We start from the raw sequence: 20526 nt of genomic DNA, 5'->3' as shown, positions 1-20526 counted from the left end.
CATAAGTATGACTTCCACTAGACAATATGTTTTCTTTCATCGCCTATCAGTTCCATTCACAACAGATTAGGAAATAATAAGGTAAAATAAGTCTCCAGCATAAGCTCAGTAAAAATGCATCTGCTGAGTCAAAATATGAAATGCGACTTTACAAAGGTAAGTTGCATAGAAAGCAAATACCAAAGGCAATGACAAGAAAAGATGCTTTGCTGTGATTTAAGGTGACTTCTTTTATGCTGCGTTACCCCCTGCTGTCTTAATACCTGGTGCTTAAAAAAGACATTTCAATCCTGCAGCCACCAAAGCACAGGGAATTAGGACTCTGTCTTTATCAGTAAAATAAATTATTGGATAAGGAAAGATATTTAACATATCAAACAGATGATGTGAGTAAGAGAGGAACTGACTGCTATGTGAAGAAAAATGAAACCTTGGAACAGTTTTCTCATATAAAGAATTACAAAAAATGAGTAGCTGTGAAGAGGGGCTATCCACAAAAATGAAAAATAAAAACTGCAGTAAATGTTGTATAACAAAAATTAAATAGTACTCTAGTACAAAAGATTCAGTGGTCCAACTGGCTTTTATTTCCAAGCAGTGGCCATAAGGGTCACATGCCATTTTTTTACTGAAATTACCGCTCACCACTAGGTTACCGGCATCATCACCCCCGGCAGCCTTGAGCTTTTAGTCATGGAGAATGGCAAATGCTGCTTCAATTACCATTCTTACATAGAGAGAAGTGGCTGTAACTGCTCACTAGCATTGACTGACAGCCAGCTCAGCATTGCATCAGTACACAGTCAGCTGTCAGTCATGTAGCATGGCAAATGCTGCTTCAATCACCGCTCTTACATAGAGAGAAGTAGCTGTAACTGCTCCGCAGCACTGACTGACAGCCGGCTCAGCATTTAATGAGTACAGAGCCAGCTGCCAGTCATGGAGGCATGGCCAGCGCTGCTTCAATCACATCTCATACATAGATAGAATTGGCTGTAACTGCTTAGCCGCACTGACTGACAGCCACTTCAGCATCACATAAGTACATAGCTGGCTGTCAGTCAGTGTTGGGGACAGGTTACAGCTATTGCTCACTATGCACCTATAGGTGACTAAAACTGTGCTTGTACCACCTCTATGACTTAAAGCCTGAGTCTGCCGGAAGGAATAAAGTTAATTTCCTCCCGGTAGCTGCAGGCACTAGATACCTTCAGAACACCAATAACCTACAGATTCTCTTTCAGAAGAGTGGTACATAAATGTTTGCACATGAAACCTCCAAGCATATGTCAAGACTTCCCAATAGCCCTTGTCACATGACCAGTACTCATTGCCTTACTGAATTTCTCGAGGTGCCTTTTTCACAATGTTTTGAATTGGCATAAAGTGTTTATTGACTGCAAATCTCCTACTTTTGGGCCAAGATCACACCTGGATCCTATGGTCAACTAGGACTAGCTCAGTAGGATAGCAAAAGAGTATTGTGGCTGAAATAGGGACACAAAATTGCATTTGAATTATGGTACTGTGAAAGCTGCAATAAAGTGACCATGAATGTAAAAATAATAAATAGCCACAATCCAAACAAGTAGATTTTAATGAAACTTATGAACTTTTCCCATGGTTGTGTTTTTCTAGAGTCATTTTCAATGTTATTGAAATTGGTCATAAAGAGCATGCAGTAGTTTGAGTGTAGAGAAAAACATTAAAAAAACTGCCACTAAATTGCCAAAAAATACACATCTAAATACACAACTGATTTTTTTTTTACATGTGGTATCAGTTGAGCTTTCAATTAAAATAGAACTTGGCAAGCTTACAAGATATCTCAATTTTGTGGAAATAAAATAGATGTTTATCATGTAAACTGCCTGCTTCTCTACTTTTCGAGTCCCTTGGAGTGACAGCAGCTTTTGAGCCTGTTTATAAACCACAAGTAGTACTTGTGATTCCTTAGTACTACGCCATCCAGTGAGTCCTTTCTTTATCAGCCTCTTATTTAGCCATTTTTGCTTATTTCTATTTTGTAAAATAAAATACTATTGTAAAGGGCACACCCAGTATTTTGATCCTCCATATCTATATCATTCAGTAGGTGTCCCATCAAATAAAAAAATAAAAGAACATAAAAAAGGCCCATGGATCAAATAATCAATCAAACCTACTAATGCATTGACATTACATGATAATATTTGGTATCGACTTACTGTTGCTGTGCCAGAGACAGTTTGTGCGTTAGAATCCGTAGCACTCTGTTCAGAGTGTGTCTGCGCCGGGGTGTAGATACTTAACGTGTGCTCTGGAACTGTGGACTGTCCTGTGTAGTCTGGAGCTGGGTGAGGATGTGGAGTCGTGTATTCTGCCGGAATACCATTTTGAGGTGGGGCAAACTGAGCAGAGGCATAGGGTTGAGCCATTGTATCGGGAGGTGCTGTAGCTTCCTGATTACCCTATGAAAAGAAAAATGAATATTTATCACTGGGTTTATCAAACATAAACAATAGATAATGTGAGACACTTGAAGTAATTATCATATCATGGACTAGAGGATATTGAGAAAAATCAAGTATGTAATTATTTACACATTAGTACCTGTAAGTATTACTGAGAGACATTTTTCATTAGAATAAAACTGCACATACATATCAGATGGCTTTCATCAGATGGCAGCCATCTCAGCCATCTCTACCATACACCGAAGCACTCACTCGGCCGAGAGCTCCTATGTTCTCTATGGTGAAGGTGTCTGGCTACATATTCCAGGAGAACGATGCAATCGGCTGTCCGTAATTGAACAGGAGTGATTGACACCCCCTCCTATCATCAGCTGGTTGACGGCCACATACACATTAGACCATTGGCTAAGTCCATCAATATCCAAGGTTCAGCTATTATACTAATATGTATATGGGTATTTATGGAGTACTATTAGTGATAAGTGCTTGCAGATCATTGTCTCCTTAACTTTCATGAATAATCCCTTTACTACTAGGATCTTCCCTGTTCATATAGTGTCAAGAGCTGGTCACAATATGATTTGATGGACACATTAGGTGGACCAGTCGGTGAATGGTAATGCGCCCTCGGAAAGAAAGGAGTAATCATCTGTTTTGGCCCTTCTTAGAAAGCTAGTTCATTCTTAAAAGATTTTGTAATCTTAAACATTTATTGCATGTAAACAAAATCCACATGATCATATCGTTGGCACACATCTTTCTCAAGAAAAGTGTCTGCAACTTGCAAGTTCATGAATGGAGAGTTGGCCGGGCATACATAACTCTCTGTATTCACTTCTATGGGCCCAAGATGGGTGCCATTCTTGAAACAGAATCTTGATCCAGGGTAATAACCACATGTACCACTCAGTACGTTAATCGCACATGTAGACATCACCTAGATGTCCGACATTGGAATGTTTTTAAATGCTAAATTTCCTTTAAAGCCACACTTAAAGACTAGGGATGATCGAATACCTCAAATATTCAGCTTTGCGAATATTTGCCGAATAGGTCGCCGCTATTTGACTATTCGCGAATATTCGATGCGCAATGTAAGTCTATGAGAAACCCGAATAACAACTATTCAGAACTATTCGGGCTTCCCATAGACTTACATTGCGCACTGAATATTCGCATAGTGGCTAGCTATTAGTCGGATATTCGCATAGCCGAATATTTGAGGTATTCGATCATCCCTATTAAAGACCACCATTTCTTAAGAGGATGTCAGCAATCCTAGAATATACAAAATATTACAAATGTGGCATAAAAATAATACTTTTCCTATGATGTTCAATATGTTGCAAATGATATTAAGGCTATGTGCGCACGTTGCGCAAATACATGCAGTTACGCTGCGCTTTGTAGCGCAGCGTAACTGCATGCGTCCTGCGTCCCCTGCACAGTCTATGGAGATTGTGCAGGGGCCGTGCGCACGTGGCGTCTTGGAGCGCAGCGCTTCGGCTACTGCCGAAGCGCTGCGTAAAAAGAAGTGACATGTCACTTCTTTCCTGCGCTTTGCCGGCAGCTCCTGCTCTGTTTATGGGAGGAGCTGCAGGCAGAGCGCATGGAATCAGCGCTCACTACGGACATTTCTGCAGCGATTTAAAGCGCACATGTGCTCTTCAGATCGCTGCAGAAATTTCTGCAGTGAACTGTACGCAACGTGCGCACATAGCCTAACAATTCTGTTGTGTAGGAAGGGGATCTGCCCATGTTACGCTCCATCATTACATTGACGAATATTGACCTAATTATCGTACTGATATAGAAATATTGAGTATTGAGATCTATTTCACAGTATGAAAAGAAACACAATCCCCGCAGTAAAACTGATAAATGAAACTTTTTTATATTATATTTGAAGAAAGGATGTTTGTTTTTTCTTTAAATAGGTATTTGAGTGATTTCACTTCACGTTGAATTTCCCCAAATTATATCTCAAGGCCTTAGTAAAGGAACATCGCAGGTTGTTCATGTGCCAGGTGGCAGCCCTAAAGTCACGTCGGTACATCACAGTCTTTATTACCACAATAGCATGTGGCCTTTATGACTGCAGTAGAAAATTATGTTTTAAGCTCATAGATTATTTCTTTAGTAAACAAGTTGTTTTGTCTGTGAGTGAATAACCTGAAGCATGACATTTCAATGATGTTATAAATATTTCAAAGTCAATAGGATTGTATCTGAATGGATGTAGCTCCGCTAATGTATCATACATTACTGTTTCCGTGCTAAAGAAACTACAAGTGTAATTCCAAATGGCAATTAGTAAGTTCAATTTTTCAACTTCATTTTTACATAATTGAAATAATTGCTTTGGTTTTTTCAGGCACTACCTTTATACTGGAATACATTTTATTCTTAGAAGCATGCTTATATTTTTGAGGTCAGTAAAAAGCTGGAGGTTAGGCTGGGTTCACCGTACATTTGCATTTCCAGTTTTGTGGAAATATTTGTGTCAACGCCCCACACTTCAGCACTCTTTTTAATGTGTTTTGTCTTTTTTTTTAACAAATTTCAAATAATTTTAGAGGTTTTCTTATCTTGTACAATTGGATATGCCATAAATGTATGATAGATCTTACTCGAGCTAAGGTCCAAGTGTTGGATCTTTCAGTGGAGAGATGGTGGGAATTCCAGTACAGATGAATTGGCCTAGATGGGCTATTATGCTCTCTTTTTTGCATGCGTCCCCCTAAGAATCCCTTAGCCACCAACAAATAAGGGAGAAACGCGATGAGAAGATGAGCACTGACCTTATTTAACCAGGAGTCACCTTTAGTTACTAGCCATGCACCAATTGGGATAAGTGCTATTTATTACTCTATGTGGTTATATTTTTTTATTCTATGCACTGAGTCCTATATAAATAACTAACTGTAGTACTTGGTGTTGCCCGGGATAGTACCTGTTTCTCTGTTTCTCTCCCAGTCTCTGTCTGTCTCCCTCTCTGTCTGTCTGTGTCTCTATCTATCTCTTTCCCTGTCTGTCTCTTTGTCTGTGTCTCTGTGTCTGTCTCTTTCCCTGTCTGCCTGTCTCTGTCTGTCTCTTTCCCTGTCTCTCTGTGTCTGTCTGTCTGTGTCTGCTTGTCTCTGTCTGTCTCTATCTGTCTCCTTCCCTGACTGCATTGTGACACACCATTTAAGGGTGTGGCTTTGCATTCTTCTGACGTTCTGGCTGCACTGTGGCTCCCAGCTCTATTGACTTTAATAGAGGCAGGTTTTTTGGCGAATAACGGTAAAGTGAGGGTTAATGTTTTCCCTCAAAACATAGTTTATGACGTTCCCTGAGTCACATGAGGCGTCTGTGCAAAATTTTGTGATTGTACATGCGACGATGCAAATTCCTTTAGCGGACGTACACACACACACACATATATACATACATACATACACTCATCTTTATATATTAGATGGATAGAACAGGGGCATTCAGCAGGGATACCTGTCGAGGAGCGGGGGAGTCATTTCATCATCATTAGGGTGCCAAAGTTCGCTGCTAAACAGGACACAGTATACTCAATAGGGCCTGACTAGGGCAAAGTTGTTAATGTTCCCTACTCCCCTGCACATCTATCCCTAGTTTGGTGTACATTTTAGATATTTTGTGTTTATTCCAGGATCTTTGGACCCTGTCAGGATACTATACCGACAGTAATCAGCTCTTATGTATTGCACTAAAGATTGGTGTAATTTTAATATAAATAAAGCTTGATGTTTCAAGGGGTAATTATATATTCTGTTTTGAATTTTCAGAGACCTAAATTTCCAGCCACCTCTGCCTTGACAGTGGCACTCGTCAGAAACACTGGTCTTGAGTTCCATGCAGGTCTTGTTGATGATTCCCGTATTTATGATATGTTAAAATGGGCACTGCACGGAGAGAAAAATTCTATTGCAATCAATGTTCTTTGTAAGACTGTAAGGGATCATGTCCTTCTTTTTGTTCTTATATGCAACTATACATGATTTTACTACTACTCGGTATGACCTCATGTCACAGCACTTCTCCTCCCTTTTCAGATACTACATCACAGATTTTGAGGGCTGACGTTCATTTTGCTCAATATACAACCCAATTTCCTGACTGAGCCTTTTCTGCAGTAACAGATGAGGGAGCATGTCATGCATCTCGCCCTTGATGAAGGTTTGTCTCAGGTTCCCCAGAAAAAATGCAGCTCTGCACTAAAGATACACTGACTTAGGGAGGATCGAATCACTCAGGAATCAGACCAACCTTCCAGCAGAAATCGCATGTGGTACTCAACTTGCAAATCAATATGCGCAATCCTCTAGACAAAGACAAAAACATCAAGTGGCACTCAGAGATGTACTAAAAACTTTTTTGTTCTTTAATACATAAAACCATGCAAGAGCCTGAAGAACAGTGTTTCAGCAAGAAATAGCTGTCGTCCACGATGACCCTGTATTTTCCCCTTGTACCTTGCATGATTTTATATGCTAAAAAATAAAGAAGAGTTTTTAGCACATCGGTAAGTGCCACTTGATTTTTTCTTTGTTATCTGGAGTAAGGCTTATCCCAGGCTGGGTGTAGGTATGTGGTTTGACGTACATTTTTATCCTCCCACAGACCCCATTATGGCAAAGCCACAAAAATATGTGTTGGAACTAGCCATTTCATAGTTTATCCTTTCTATTAATAAAGAGAATATATCACCATGTCACCAGGTTTTTGCTACCTCATCTGAGAGCAGAAAAATGTAGGAAAGGAGACTCAGATCCCAACAATGTATCACTTAGTTTGCTGAGTAAAGCAGGTGTGGCCCAATCAAGAGTTCTCAGATGTAGAATATAGCAGAGCTCAAAATGCTAACACTGCCCACACCACAGCTGTCTATGTTAATTGTCTATTGACAGTAGGCTGCTTATTAGAGAAGGGGGAGTAGTTGGGTGACTTGGCAAGAGGTAGCTAGTCCCAGCAATGAAAATGTTCTAGTGATAAAACATTGATTGTAAGCAAATTGTCATGCAGTGTTCAGCATTGCACTTGCTGGGCGTCATGGCAGCGTCAGACTCTGTTCACACTACAGAGTCTGACAAACAGCTTGGGATCACTTAGGTGCGCACAGCCTGTATGTGGCATCAGCTGTTTCTGGCTTCACTGCTCTCCATTACAGCAGGAGTTAATTCCTGCCGGTTTGTGATCATCTGCTAGGAGCCCAGGCTGCTGATCACCCCCAGCTGCCCCCACCCTTTATAAGCTTCTGGACATTGGTGCTGATTGCCAGATATAGCTACATATAGTGATCTACAAGTTGCGGTTCACCGTGGTAGGTGAGTTCTCCAGTCGTGTAGTTATTTCCTACCCTTTTGCGTTACTCCCCAGTTCACATACTGTCCCTCCTTTGTGTTGGAGTGCAGTGTGCACAAATTTTTGTTTACCCTTGTCTGTGAATATATGCTGGGTGTTGGTTACTGGGTTTCCGGCCCAATCCCTGGGTGGGAGGTAGTAGTATCAAGGCTTGGACAGGAGACAGGGCCACATTGGAGGCTCGAACCTGGCTACCATAAAGTCTACCCTTGAGATAAGGGACAGCATAGGGGCCCCAGTCTTAGGATCAGCCTAGGAGCCCCTGTTCCATCTGTACACCACTGTGATATAAACAACATTATACAACCTAATAAATGACACATTGCTGATATCTGTGTTTATGCCCCCTCCCCCAGCTGTCTACAGCTTACATAGTAAAAACTTCCTGAAAGATTCTCTTTAACAGGTGAAAAAAATATTTCTTCTTTTTTTTTATGTCCTTCAGCAATCACTGTAATATATACTGTTCTGACTTTATATTATGGATGGTCTTGTGAATGTAAGATTTTTGCATATTATTTGCAGTATTACACACAGGTCTAAGTCCTTTTTTAAAGAATCAATGACTGACTGCTCATATATTACCAAAGGCTCCTCCTTTGCTTTCCTCCTTTACATCCCAACCAGTATTGATTGTAAAGAGCAAGGGGTTAATCACCAATGATCAGAGGTTTCTCTGATGTCCATCAATAATGGAGATATCAATCATTATAGGCGAAACACAACAACCTCTGAAAGTTGAAACGCCACTTTGCCTCCCTGTCACAAAATGTCACTCCTGATGGTACTTTACATGTACAACCGAATTTGGGAACAAGCATAACCAGCAATTCCATAAAATCTAAAAAAGGAGGTGGTAAAGCTAAACCAAATGTGACTCATTAATGAAAGTGTTCCAACATTTTCCTTTTTATATACAGTGACTATTTGGTTACAATGATCTTGTATAATGTAAATATTTCTAATATTCAGATCATATTTTGCAGAAGGCATGTCTGCAAACACAGTTTTATGTTCTCGGCATAGAAGATTTATAGCACCGAATCCTCCAGACGATAATGTTTTTTGAGAAACAGCCAAGTTAAATTAGAAAATATAATTTCAGAAGCGCTTAGTCAGCCAGTCAGATGAATTGGCTGAGCTGATGTTAGATGTGACTTCATCTATTGCTTTTTCACATTGAAGTTCTAATTTTGCCTTATCACAAAAATATGCATATTCCTCTTATAAAAAATAAATGTATCATTCCCCTACATGGAATTATTGTACTAATGACAGATCCTCAAGTAAGGGATTTCATGACATTTAGAAAGGGCTCCATTTAAAGCCATGTCATTAGATTATTGCTGCTGTAATCACTGTCCTTTCTACTATAAGGACAGATAGTGTAAAATGAAGCAGTAAAAATTAGTCAAAAACTAAATGATTACAATTGTTGTCTTGATTGATTTTTCAGTAGGTGAAACAACCTATTTTACTGTGAATATAAAATATGCCACATCGATTTTACCAGCTCTGATTGTGACATACTAGCCAATTCTATAACCAAACCTTAAAGAGGACCAACCAGCAGGATTTTCCTATATAAAGTAAAGCCAGTGTTATACTGGTGCTAGGATGCTGAATGTAAGCATATATTTTGTTCTGAGATTAGATGTTATGTTTCAGAAATATGTGCAAATAAAGTTACAGAAATGTACTGCTTTTTGATTGGCAGCAGCTGCCGAATAGCTAATATGTTGGTCGGGTTTTTCTATCTATCTGCTACCTGGTCTTAGTAGATGCTAGACTGTATGGGCTTCTTCCAGGTATGAGTCATTTCAGTCACATAATAGAGGCATGTTCAAAATTCAGCCCATACAGTCTAACATATACCAAGACCAAAGAGGAAGACAGGCGCATGAATAGATAGCAAGACCCACCCACATATTAGCTATTCGGCAGCTGGTGCCAATCAAAAAGCAGTGCATTTCTGGAACTTTACTTGCACATATTTCTGAAATAAAACTTCCAATCTCAGAAGAAAAGCTATGCTTACATTCAGCATCATAGCCCCAGTATAGCACTGGCTTTACTTTCTATAGGAAAATCCTGATGGTTGGTTCTCTTTAAATTTCAGTATCATTTCATTTTACCTACTAATGAATTTCCAAATCTGATCTTCAGACACCATGAAACTCAGCTTTTTTTTTCATTTCAATAGTATCCCTATTAACAAGATAGAGCTTGAAATACTTATAGTTGTGTTAAAAAATACTGCTTTTTCAATATTTTCTTGACTTTTAAAACATTAGTGCATATTGTCAAGGACTGAAGTGTTAAGACTTTGATGATCTTAAAACGTAAGCGTCATTTTATTTTTTATTTAATAAATTAATAGTACACACGAAAATAAGCAACTTTGTAATATATCCTATCACAGAAACCTCCTTCTTCCGCTGCAAGGAGTAATATTTTATTCTCAAAATTCTCAATTCACAGGTAAAATCTGTGTTCAGTGAAGACAGACTTTTACATTACTGAGATAGGAGATAGCAGTTGCTACTGATAAATAATTTTGAGCGAGTACTGCCATGTTTACGTGCTCAGTACTCGTAATGAGGAGTTGGACGCTCGGATCGGTGTGACTCGAGTACCCAAGTATAATAGAAGTCAATGGGGAAGTTGAGCATTTTTCCATAAAATTTTTCAGAAAAATGCTCTAGTTCCCCTTTTGACTTCCAATATGCTCGGGTACTCGAGTTGCGCCCATCCAAGTGTCAGACTGCTTATTACAAATACTGAACACCTGAGCAAGGTAGTGACAATGATCAATACTGTTAAGATTCCAAGTAGCGGGAAGGAGGTGAAGGGGAGGAGTAGGAAAGAGTAGGAAGGAGAAGGAGGCAGAGATCCTTCCTTCTCCTCCCAATCCCATCCCCTCTCCATAGAATCTCATCAGTAGCAACTTTCATCTCCAATCTAAGTAATGTAAAAGTCTGTATTCTCTAAATACAAATTTTAACTGTGAATTAAGGATTTTGAAAATGAAAGATCTTTCCTGTGGGAGAAAGGAGATTTGTCTGATAAGAAACTTGCTTATTTTCATGTGTTCTATTAATTTATGTAATAAAAAATTAAAATGATGGTTACATTTAAGTAAGGAGATCTGATACCTAGATAATATCTGTCCACCATTGGAACCACATTTCCATTGACATAAATAGGTTTATTTGCTGTAAAAAGTTTACAATGCATACTGTAAATGCAGTGTGCAAGTGCCATTCTTCAACATAGATTGGGAACGATACCTGAGCATCCCACTGGTTAATGCAATAAGTTATATACTGTAGACAAATATGCTGGAACTGCCATTGAGAATATAAGGATTTGTCACCAGGATGGAAATATCATAGAGCTTAATTTTATGCTATCCTCTGTATAAGATCAGTACTTCTCGTTATACACAGAATGGTTACATAAGTATTCCAGCAGATGTCCCCACTGTCTGTTAATAGCGACAACTTGTTTTAATAAGAAATCTATATGACAGGCAGTAAATACATATATATTTCATATCAATGTATAAAAGCTAGACTGATAAATTGTCATAAACACCTTCACTATCTGTATAACTATAAAATGTAGAAGCCACTATGTAAAACAGAAAAAAACAGAAGTTCTTTTTTCAAAAGGTTAAAAATGTTTATGGTAATATATTTTGTGTAGTCATACATATCGGGAGCTTTGCAATGTTATGTGTTACAGTTTGGGTCCCTGGGGGCTGCTGATTTATGGAACTCTGGCAAATTGGAGGGACATTGGGGGCGGTGAGTACAAGAATAAATAGAGACTATTGGATGTACAAATCCACATTGCATAAGGAAGCATACATGAAAGAAAAGCGCAATAATGTAACAGCAATTGTAAGTGCATCGCGAAGTGCAACACGGCATATATTACACAGTTACAACACTATGGATATGTTCACAAGGCATGGGTGCAGGGCAGTTTTTATGGCTGTATTTTGCATTGCAGGAATTACAGATCTAGCAAAATGTATGCAATTTTAGCTATTCCAGTATTCTCTAAAAGTACATTAAAAAATGGACCTGCAGTTAGCATTCCAAATACACAGCAAATCAGTATAGCTGCAGATTTCCATTGCGTATTTCACACCTTGCAATGCATAGCATGAAATTGATGTCAAATTTGCAACTGATGTTTTTTCTTTGGCAATTTAACACTTGTCTGGTACCATAGGGTCGATGACCCCATGCAGATTAATACAACTTGTGTTTTTTTCATGGAACCAGACAAGGGTGAAGTCTCAGGTGGATATACCCTATCAGTACTATATTGTATACACATGGTTATTTTACCTATACCCAACTCTATCAATTATGAAACACTTACAAAGGACTTGTCACTGGGACAAAAGTAGCAAGTTTTTGGCCTCATTTTATTCCTGCTGCTCTCTTAAGTATTGGACTTGTTTTTTTTTTTGTTTAAGTCCACCATAGGGTGCTAATTTTTATGGACTTCAAGAAACTGGTGTGGCTCATGTGATTCTCTCTAGGCTGCTCTACTGTCACAATCATCTCCCTGCATGTTAAGACCAGTGAGAGCCTTTGGATTGGAGCCTCTCATCTGGTTCTCTTCATTTAAATGGGTTTCATATATTTTGGCACTGAAGTGGTTAAATTCTGTTTTGCTATTGCAGCTTTTCCAAAGCAGTTCCTTGCTGAGTGATTAGCTGCACATACTAAGTAGTCATGTCACTCAGCTTTAAATAGTGGTGTATCTCAGCAATCCTTGTTGAAGACACAGTTATTTGTGTCCTGGCCACCTTTGAGGAAGGGTCTGTAAGTCAAATTCCTGTGCTCTGGCTATATCCTTTTGTTTGTTAATTTTTGCCTTTTTATTTCCTTCCATGGTAAGTTATTAGTGCAACAGTGAGGTCTAGTGAACCCCACCCTCATTAGTCAGGGTTACTATAGGGTCTTCTGACCGAGGGTCCCAGGTTTCTGTTCAGCGATAGTTGCGGAGACTGTATAGGAACTGGTAAAAAGAGAAGGGACAGTTGCAAGTGAGGTTAGAAGGTGCCCTCTTACTCCTCTCAGTAGATCCAAGGCCTCTCTTTGTTTTAGTGTCTCCAGTGCCCCTATCTCATGTGTTTTTTGTTGTGCATCAGATGCACAATGGTCTGAACCACGCCACCCCACCACACTTGCTACACCCGGCCAGCATGACATCTACATTATCCTGTGAGCCATGTGCCCTTGGTAAAGACCATAAAATTTAGCACTGAATAAAAAGGCCCATATCTCTGGAACTGTACGGTGGACTTAGAAATAATGAAAGGCAGAATACTCAGGGGAGCAGGGGTAATACAATAACAAGACCTGGCCACTGTGGACCTGATGAAAGGCCTCCTTTAATGTATATTTCAGCTAGAGCACTACACTTGCCTGCGTATAGTTTTTCTTGTGCTTGCACTTCTAAAGTTAATCTTCTAAAGACAGCACGAGCTTAACAGGGTGCTTTACTTATATAATGTTTTTGACCTGATCCATACGAGCAATGACTATATGTAAATATTAGCCAAGCTGAAAAACACAGCTCTGTACACTGTTTATTGGTTGTTCTTGGATACAGCAGATTAGTGCCTATTCATGTGAATAAGAGTTGATCTCCAGTATCCAACAGCAGCCTCTGAACAGGTGACTCTGCTCTATCGAGCCCCGCAACTGTTTACATCCGGCCTGCGCTAAAGCCTGCTTTACACGTTGCAATTTCGCATACGATATCGTATGCGATTTGCAACGCCCCCATCGTATGTGTGGCACGTTCAATTTGTTGAACGTGCCGCACAAACGATTAACCCCCGTCACACGTACTTACCCGTCCATACGACCTCGAAGTGGGCGGCGAACATCCACTTCCTGGAGTGGGAGGGACGTTCGGCGTCACAGCGACGTCACGCGGCAGCCGGCCAATAGAAGTGGAGGGGCGGAGCTGAGCGGGACATAAACATCCCGCCCACCTCCTTATTTCCGCATTACCGGCCGGGAGCCGCAGGACGCAGGTAAGATCTGTTCATCATTCCCGGGGTGTCACACACTGCGATGTGTGCTACCCCGGGTACGATGAACAATCTGACGTTCAATTCATGAGGAATGAACAACGTGCGTGCGATGAACGTTTTACCGTTCAATCTCAATCGCAAGTAGCTGTTACACACTACAATGTACCTTACGATGCCGGATGTGCGTCACTTACGACGTGACCCCGCTGACACATTGTAAAATACATTGCAGCGTGTAAAGCGGGCTTAAGGCTATCGGTGATCTGATATTTTAGCAGGTTATCAATATCATAGTGGTGAAAAAACACTTCAAAGGGATTTTCCTGATATTGTACAACCTAAGCTTATTTAACTCAGGACCCTAATAAAAATAAAACAGCGTACACTCATGCTCACTATATTTTAATATAAAACCTTACCAAATTACAACCCAAAATGGTACACATTTTGAAAATAGGTTTCTATATTGGTTAGATATACTACTATATATATGGATTAATGTGTCTATTACATGTATATATTAGTGTGTGAGTGTGTAAAGACCAATTACTAATAAGAAGCCTGCATATTAAAACACTGATTTAATATATGTGCCTGGTTACATAATTTATATACAGGGTGGTCCAAAAGTAGGTGGACAGTATGTGTAATAGGGTTATCAAACATGGTGTAAAGTGAAACTGACTCAGTTGCCCTTAGCAACCAATCAGATTCCACTTTTCATCCTCCACAGACTCTTTGAAAAATGAAAGGTGGAATTTGATTGGTTGCTAAGGGCAACTGAGTCAGTTTTACTTTACACCATGTTTGATAACCCTATTACTCATACTGTCCACCTACTTTTGGAGCCTAGTCAGATAAGTATTTTGCACATCGATAGCCTGGTTAGGTAAATCTTTTACACATATGTTGCCTGGTTAGGTAAGTCTTTTATCCATATATAGCTTGGATAGGTAAGTCTTTTATACATATATAGCCTGGATAGGTAAGTCTTTTATACATATATAGCCTGGATAGGTAAGTCTTTTATACATATATAGCCTGGATAGGTAAGTCTTTTATACATATATAGCCTGGTTAGGTAAGTCTTTTATACATATATAGCCTGGATAGGTAAGTCTTTTATACATATATAGCCTGGATAGGTAAGTCTTTTATACATATATAGCCTGGATAGGTAAGTCTTTTATACATATATAGCCTGGATAGGTAAGTCTTTTATACATATATAGCCTGGATAGGTAAGTCTTTTATACATATATAGCCTGGATAGGTAAGTCTTTTATACATATATAGCCTGGATAGGTAAGTCTTGCACTTAGTAAGTCTTGCACATATATACAGCCTGGTTAGGTAAGTCCTTTACACATATATGGCCTAGTTAGGTAAGTCTTTTATACATATATAGCCTGGTTAGGTAAGTCTTTTATACATATATAGCCTGGATATGTAAGTCTTGCACTTAGTAAGTCTTGCACATATATATAGCCTGGTTAGGTAAGTCCTTTACACATATATGGCCTAGTTAGGTAAGTCTTTAATACATATATAGCCTGGTTAGATAAGTCTTTAATACATATATAACATCTCTATAAAGCACCGTCTATGATACTGTACTGCTTCTGCACAATCTGTGGCTTATATTCTGCCTCTGAACATAAGATGATAATTGCATTATACAAGTTACACCAGCGTCAAGCAGTATTAATAGGAGGAATTCCAGTACTTTTATTTTATTGGGCTAAATTGGCAGTTTTAAGATAATAAAATACAACTCTAATTTGGTTGAGTACAAATATTATATGGAGGTTGGCGCAAATTCAAAGATTTTAGCATGTTTCTGGATGGTATCTGCAGTGGTAAGTGCCATAATAAAGTCATACGTTTTGCCTTAGTATCTCTATTAATAACATTTCCAGGTGCACGGGTTTGCTGACATTTTCAGTGCTCATTAAGGTAAAGGATATTCAATGCAGTTCGTGTTACAGGGGGAAAAATGAAATTCTACCATCCTGTAGTGTTAGGAAAATGGCAATCAAACATATGTCCTTTATGTTTTCCAAATTAAAAATGTGCGTGCGCCTTGACTTTGACCTTATTCAGTTTCTCGAATTCTGTTAGACTCAGTGCAGGAGTAGATGTAAAAGAATTAGATGCTTTGTGCCAAAAATACCTAGCATATAAAGCATAGAAAATTACCATGTGAAACAGCCATAAGGAAATAGATTTTTCACCAGGAAATAGATTTTCTTAAGTTATCTTCTGTTATGTTAAATTTGACAGCTTGTGGAAACCACATTTACGCCTATGTGCGCAGCAAACTGTGGCAGAAGCATTCACAGCGAAAATAGCAGAATAGTTCTAGTTCATGTTTTATAGAAAGGAGATGTTAGATCCTAAGTCATTTCTAGCATCCAAGTCCTGTTTTTGTGTATTTAGCTAAGGTATCATCTTGCTAAACAGCAGTATACACCATCTGGATCTGATTTCCTTTTGCCAGAATTGGACTCAGGACATTTACTAAGTCATATCCATGGTAATATAAAAAGAAGTTTTATTCTACATCCGATTTTTGAGGTACATTACGTAAAACATTAGTATAGTGCACTGGAATCTCTTCCCTTCGTATTCCCGATAGCTTTTAGACCATGTTGATCAACAGTAGAATACTTTGTTGAGTGGTGTACATCAGAGAAGGTGATCTCTGTTAGTGCCCAAGGCAGTGGTATCAAAATATCACGCACGTGACTAGCAGGGTATTCCCGGTACCAGGTAAATTCCCAGAAGATGTAACAACACACTGGGAACACAGAAGTCCCTGTCACTAGGGAGAGGGGTGAGAGGACACCTCCTGAACTCAAGTCAAGTTTGTTTCCTGAACTCCCTAGCATCCCTATACAGGTTCTTGCAACCTGTCGCCGAGCTGAATACCTTAGGCCCTTAGCTACCTCTACACTCACCCTGGCTAGTGAGCAGGTCAAAAATATCACTAGACTCGCCACTACAATACAGAAACACAAGGGTGGGAATACAAACAGGGGAAATAGATATGCAAAGGAAAAAACACTCCAGGCGGCTTCAGTGCAGCAGACACCACAGCTGCACACAGCAAGACAAACTTCTTCAAGTGCAGACTCCTTTCAAAATGCACCACATATAAATGAGGGATTCAGTTTCTATCACAAGAATTAAGTGATCAGATCACATGGCTTAAATAGGGAAGGGGAGTGATCCCAAAGAGCCACACCTGAAATAGGAAATCACAGCCAGCAGCTAGGCAGGCAACATTACAGCACCACAAGCAAGGAAATGTTATCAAATATCAGTGGGAACCTGCCAGCGGCACGGCGTTGTGTCCTTCTGACACCAAATTCACCCAGGGTCTCCCATGGGTGGGATACACTCATGACAAAAAATTCACACCCTCCCCACTAAAGTTTATAAAGATAGCAGTGGCATAAACGATTATTTTGTTGTAACTGATAATAGTAATAGTTTCACATTTTTTAAAGTTGAAGGTAGGCTTATATCCATCAAATTCAACCTACAGCCTAAAATGTTGATTCAGAGGAAAGCAAAAACCCCATAGGGCAGACAGCAATAGCCTCAAATAAAGAGAAAATAACTTCCCGACTCCACATACGACAATCAGACTAGTTCCATGTTGCACTTTTCCCATCATTTACTATTGTAAAAGTATAGTAAAAATAAAAAGTTAGAACATTCCTTTAATACAAAATCTATAAATTCCACCCCTCTTTAATTGGTAACACTCTAGGCAACTGCCTATGCTGCATGGCCCGTGTTCCACCCCGGTGTAGAAATGTTGCAGGATTGAATGCTCGTTAAATTGATCTTGTGGAAGAGTAAGATGTTACAATAATCAGAATCTTAAGAAAAATGCTGTTGTGCTATCGGTAGTGGACTTGAGGAACACTTTATGCAAGTAAATGTAATTGGTTATGGTTACTCAGTGTATTGGCTCGTTGACACAAACGTATTTTCAGTCAGATCAACAAACAGTGCTTATGTCTCATTTACATATCAAGTTAAATCCTCTCAGTAACCAAAAAAGCTCTGAAAAAAATGCTCAAAAACCACTTGGAAAACTCTTTCTATACATTTCTATTGTAAAATCACATTGATGTTAATATGTTTAGTGTACTTATTTTAATTTTTCACTTCATGTTTAGAAAAACGTCTAGTGGGGAAAAAAAGTGAATATCCCCTTTTGTAAAAGGACTACTGATAAAATGCTATATGACGTATAACGTTAAGCTTACACCAGTTTCTGCTCTAAAAATCTGCAAAAAGGCTCTGTAGGCACAGTCTGCCATGGTCACATGCTCAGTATTTGGTTAGTATTTTACATCAGTATTTGTAGCCAAAACAAGGAGTGGGTGAAGAATACAGAAGTGTTAACATGCTTCTATTATACTTTTCCTCTAATTGTTCCACTCCCTATTTTGGCTAAAAATACTGATGTGAATTACTGACCAAATGCTGAATTTGTGATACTGGCCTAAAAGAAAAACTCTTCAAAAAGATCTCCAAAGGTGGAATGATTCCTAAATCAGTTGCTTCTTAAACACTTGTCATTAGTGGCGGCTTCAAAAAACTCCTTCTGGACTGAAATTAGTGGTGTAACAACCAAGAGTACTTCGAGGAGAAGAAGCCATGCTTGACGAGAGACTCACAGTAAATAGAAGACAGCCTTGGGTGGAGTAAATCCAAGAGAGTAGAAATTCATAAATCTTTTGAAGCATTAGGTTCGCTTGCCAAATTTTTCCAAAAAATATATGACAAATTAATTCACTACAAATTTAATCCACTCCAAAGTGTCTACATGCCCTTGAAAAGTCGTGTATGATGCTCTCAGGTCTCCAATGACTGTTCCCAACACCTGTAAATCTTTACTACAAACACAGTCTTAGTAATCTCTCACCTTCTTCACTACTGTTCTGTCACAGTATGGCCCAAGCAACACGGCATGAAAATTGGAGCAAGTGGAATGCGATGTTTTATCGCATTCCACTCAGACCAATATAACTCTATGTGCCAGCACCCATGAGCGATTATTTTCTCAGCCCTAATCGGGCTGTACCGCGAGTGCAGGGCGAGAATGGCAATAGCCAGCTACAGAGGAGAGAGGGACATAAATCCCTCTCTTCCGCAGCACTGGCCCGCCCCTCCTCAGAGCCGGCCCACCCCCACTCAGTGCCGGACCGCCCCCCGCAGCTGTGGTCCGATTGCAGTGACACTCCCATGACACTCGCCTCCTGCTGTGCTGCCAGTGCGAGCCGAATGTCATGCGAGGGGATCGCAGTAGATCTCCGTGTGGCCTGCCTATCTGTGAGGCTTTTCAGAGCTACAAAGCATTATGTGGAAGCCAACATGGCTGCACCCGAGGTCATGTCATCCTTTTCTGGCTGGTACAATCTTCTACAATGTATAAAATATTGATACTATTTTTTGTAATTTGCGTGAAGTGAATGGCAAATTATTTGAATGTGCTGAGTTCTGCAAATTCACCATATCACTCATTTTTACTAGTTAGGATAATGTGTAAGTTACTATGTTGCCTGCATATACAATGCCTTAAAGGAAATTTGTCGGCATGTTTTTGCTATTTCATTTGAGTAGAGAATATTATAGACCAAGACAGCCCGATTCCAGGGATGTGTTAGTTATTAGGCTGTGTGTTGTAGTTTCAAAAGAATCAGTGTTTTATCAATAGGAGATTATCACTTTGACTAGGTCTTAAGTACAACCCAGTGCAGCGAATCAATGTAAACCCCCACCATTGCTTGGTGGTGACCTAGTTCACATTGTACACAGGAAGCTGCCAACTGGTGGTGTCAATGGGGCTATGCACAGCCCAGCATTTCAGGTACTGCTACATGTACAACAGAGAAAACAAGGATTCTTTCAAAACTAAACCAAGCAGTCCTTTAAGAGACAAATAACTGGAAACAGGTCTTCTGCTCCTACATTGTGCTGCTTTCAGATTACATAACAAAAACCTGTTGACAAATTACCTTTATTTATATTATCTAATGCAAACAAGCAGAAATTGACACTTAAGGCCGCTTTACATGCTGCGACATTGCTCAAGCGATCTCATTGGGGTCACGGAATTTGTGACGCACATCTGGTCGCTTTAGCGATGCCATTGCATGTGACACCTATGAGAGATCTTGCATCTTCGCAAACATGTGCAAAATCGCTCATCGGTGACATGGGGGTCCATTCTCAAATATTGCTGCTGCTGCAGTAACGATGTAGTTCGTCGTTCCTGCGGTAGCACACATCTGTACAAGTGACACCGCAGGAACGAGGAACCTCTCCTTACCTGCCTCCCGGCCGCAATGAGGAAGGAAGGAGGTGGGCGGGATGCTTGTCCCGCTCATCTCCGCCCCTCCGCTTCTATTGGGCGGAGGTTCAGTGACGCTGCTGTGACGTCGCTGTGATGCTGACGAACCGCCCCCTTAGAAAGAAGGCGGTTCGCCGGTCACAGCGACGTCGCAGAGCAGGTAAGTAGTGTGATGGGTCCGCGCGATGTTGTGCGCCACGGGCAGTGATTTGCCCATGTCGCACAACTGATGGGGGTGGGTACGCACGCTAGTG

The 20526-nt window shown here is 39.9% G+C and overlaps 1 protein-coding gene across 11 annotated transcripts in view; it reads right to left on the bottom strand.

The window, feature by feature from the left end:
- RBFOX1 (RNA binding fox-1 homolog 1) overlaps window positions 1-20526 on the bottom strand; it is a 974619-nt gene that overhangs the window by 413327 nt on the left and 540766 nt on the right. For all 11 annotated transcript variants that reach the window (XM_075317889.1, XM_075317888.1, XM_075317885.1 and 8 more), the window contains exon 2: window positions 2208-2450. In XM_075317889.1, the coding sequence (XP_075174004.1) occupies window positions 2208-2450 (243 nt within the window). The remainder of the gene's footprint in view (window positions 1-2207; window positions 2451-20526) is intronic.

Source organism: Anomaloglossus baeobatrachus, chromosome 7, assembly GCF_048569485.1.
Source record: "Anomaloglossus baeobatrachus isolate aAnoBae1 chromosome 7, aAnoBae1.hap1, whole genome shotgun sequence".
NCBI classification, from domain to species: domain Eukaryota; kingdom Metazoa; phylum Chordata; class Amphibia; order Anura; family Aromobatidae; genus Anomaloglossus; species Anomaloglossus baeobatrachus.
This window is presented reverse-complemented; position numbering and strand designations above follow the sequence as displayed.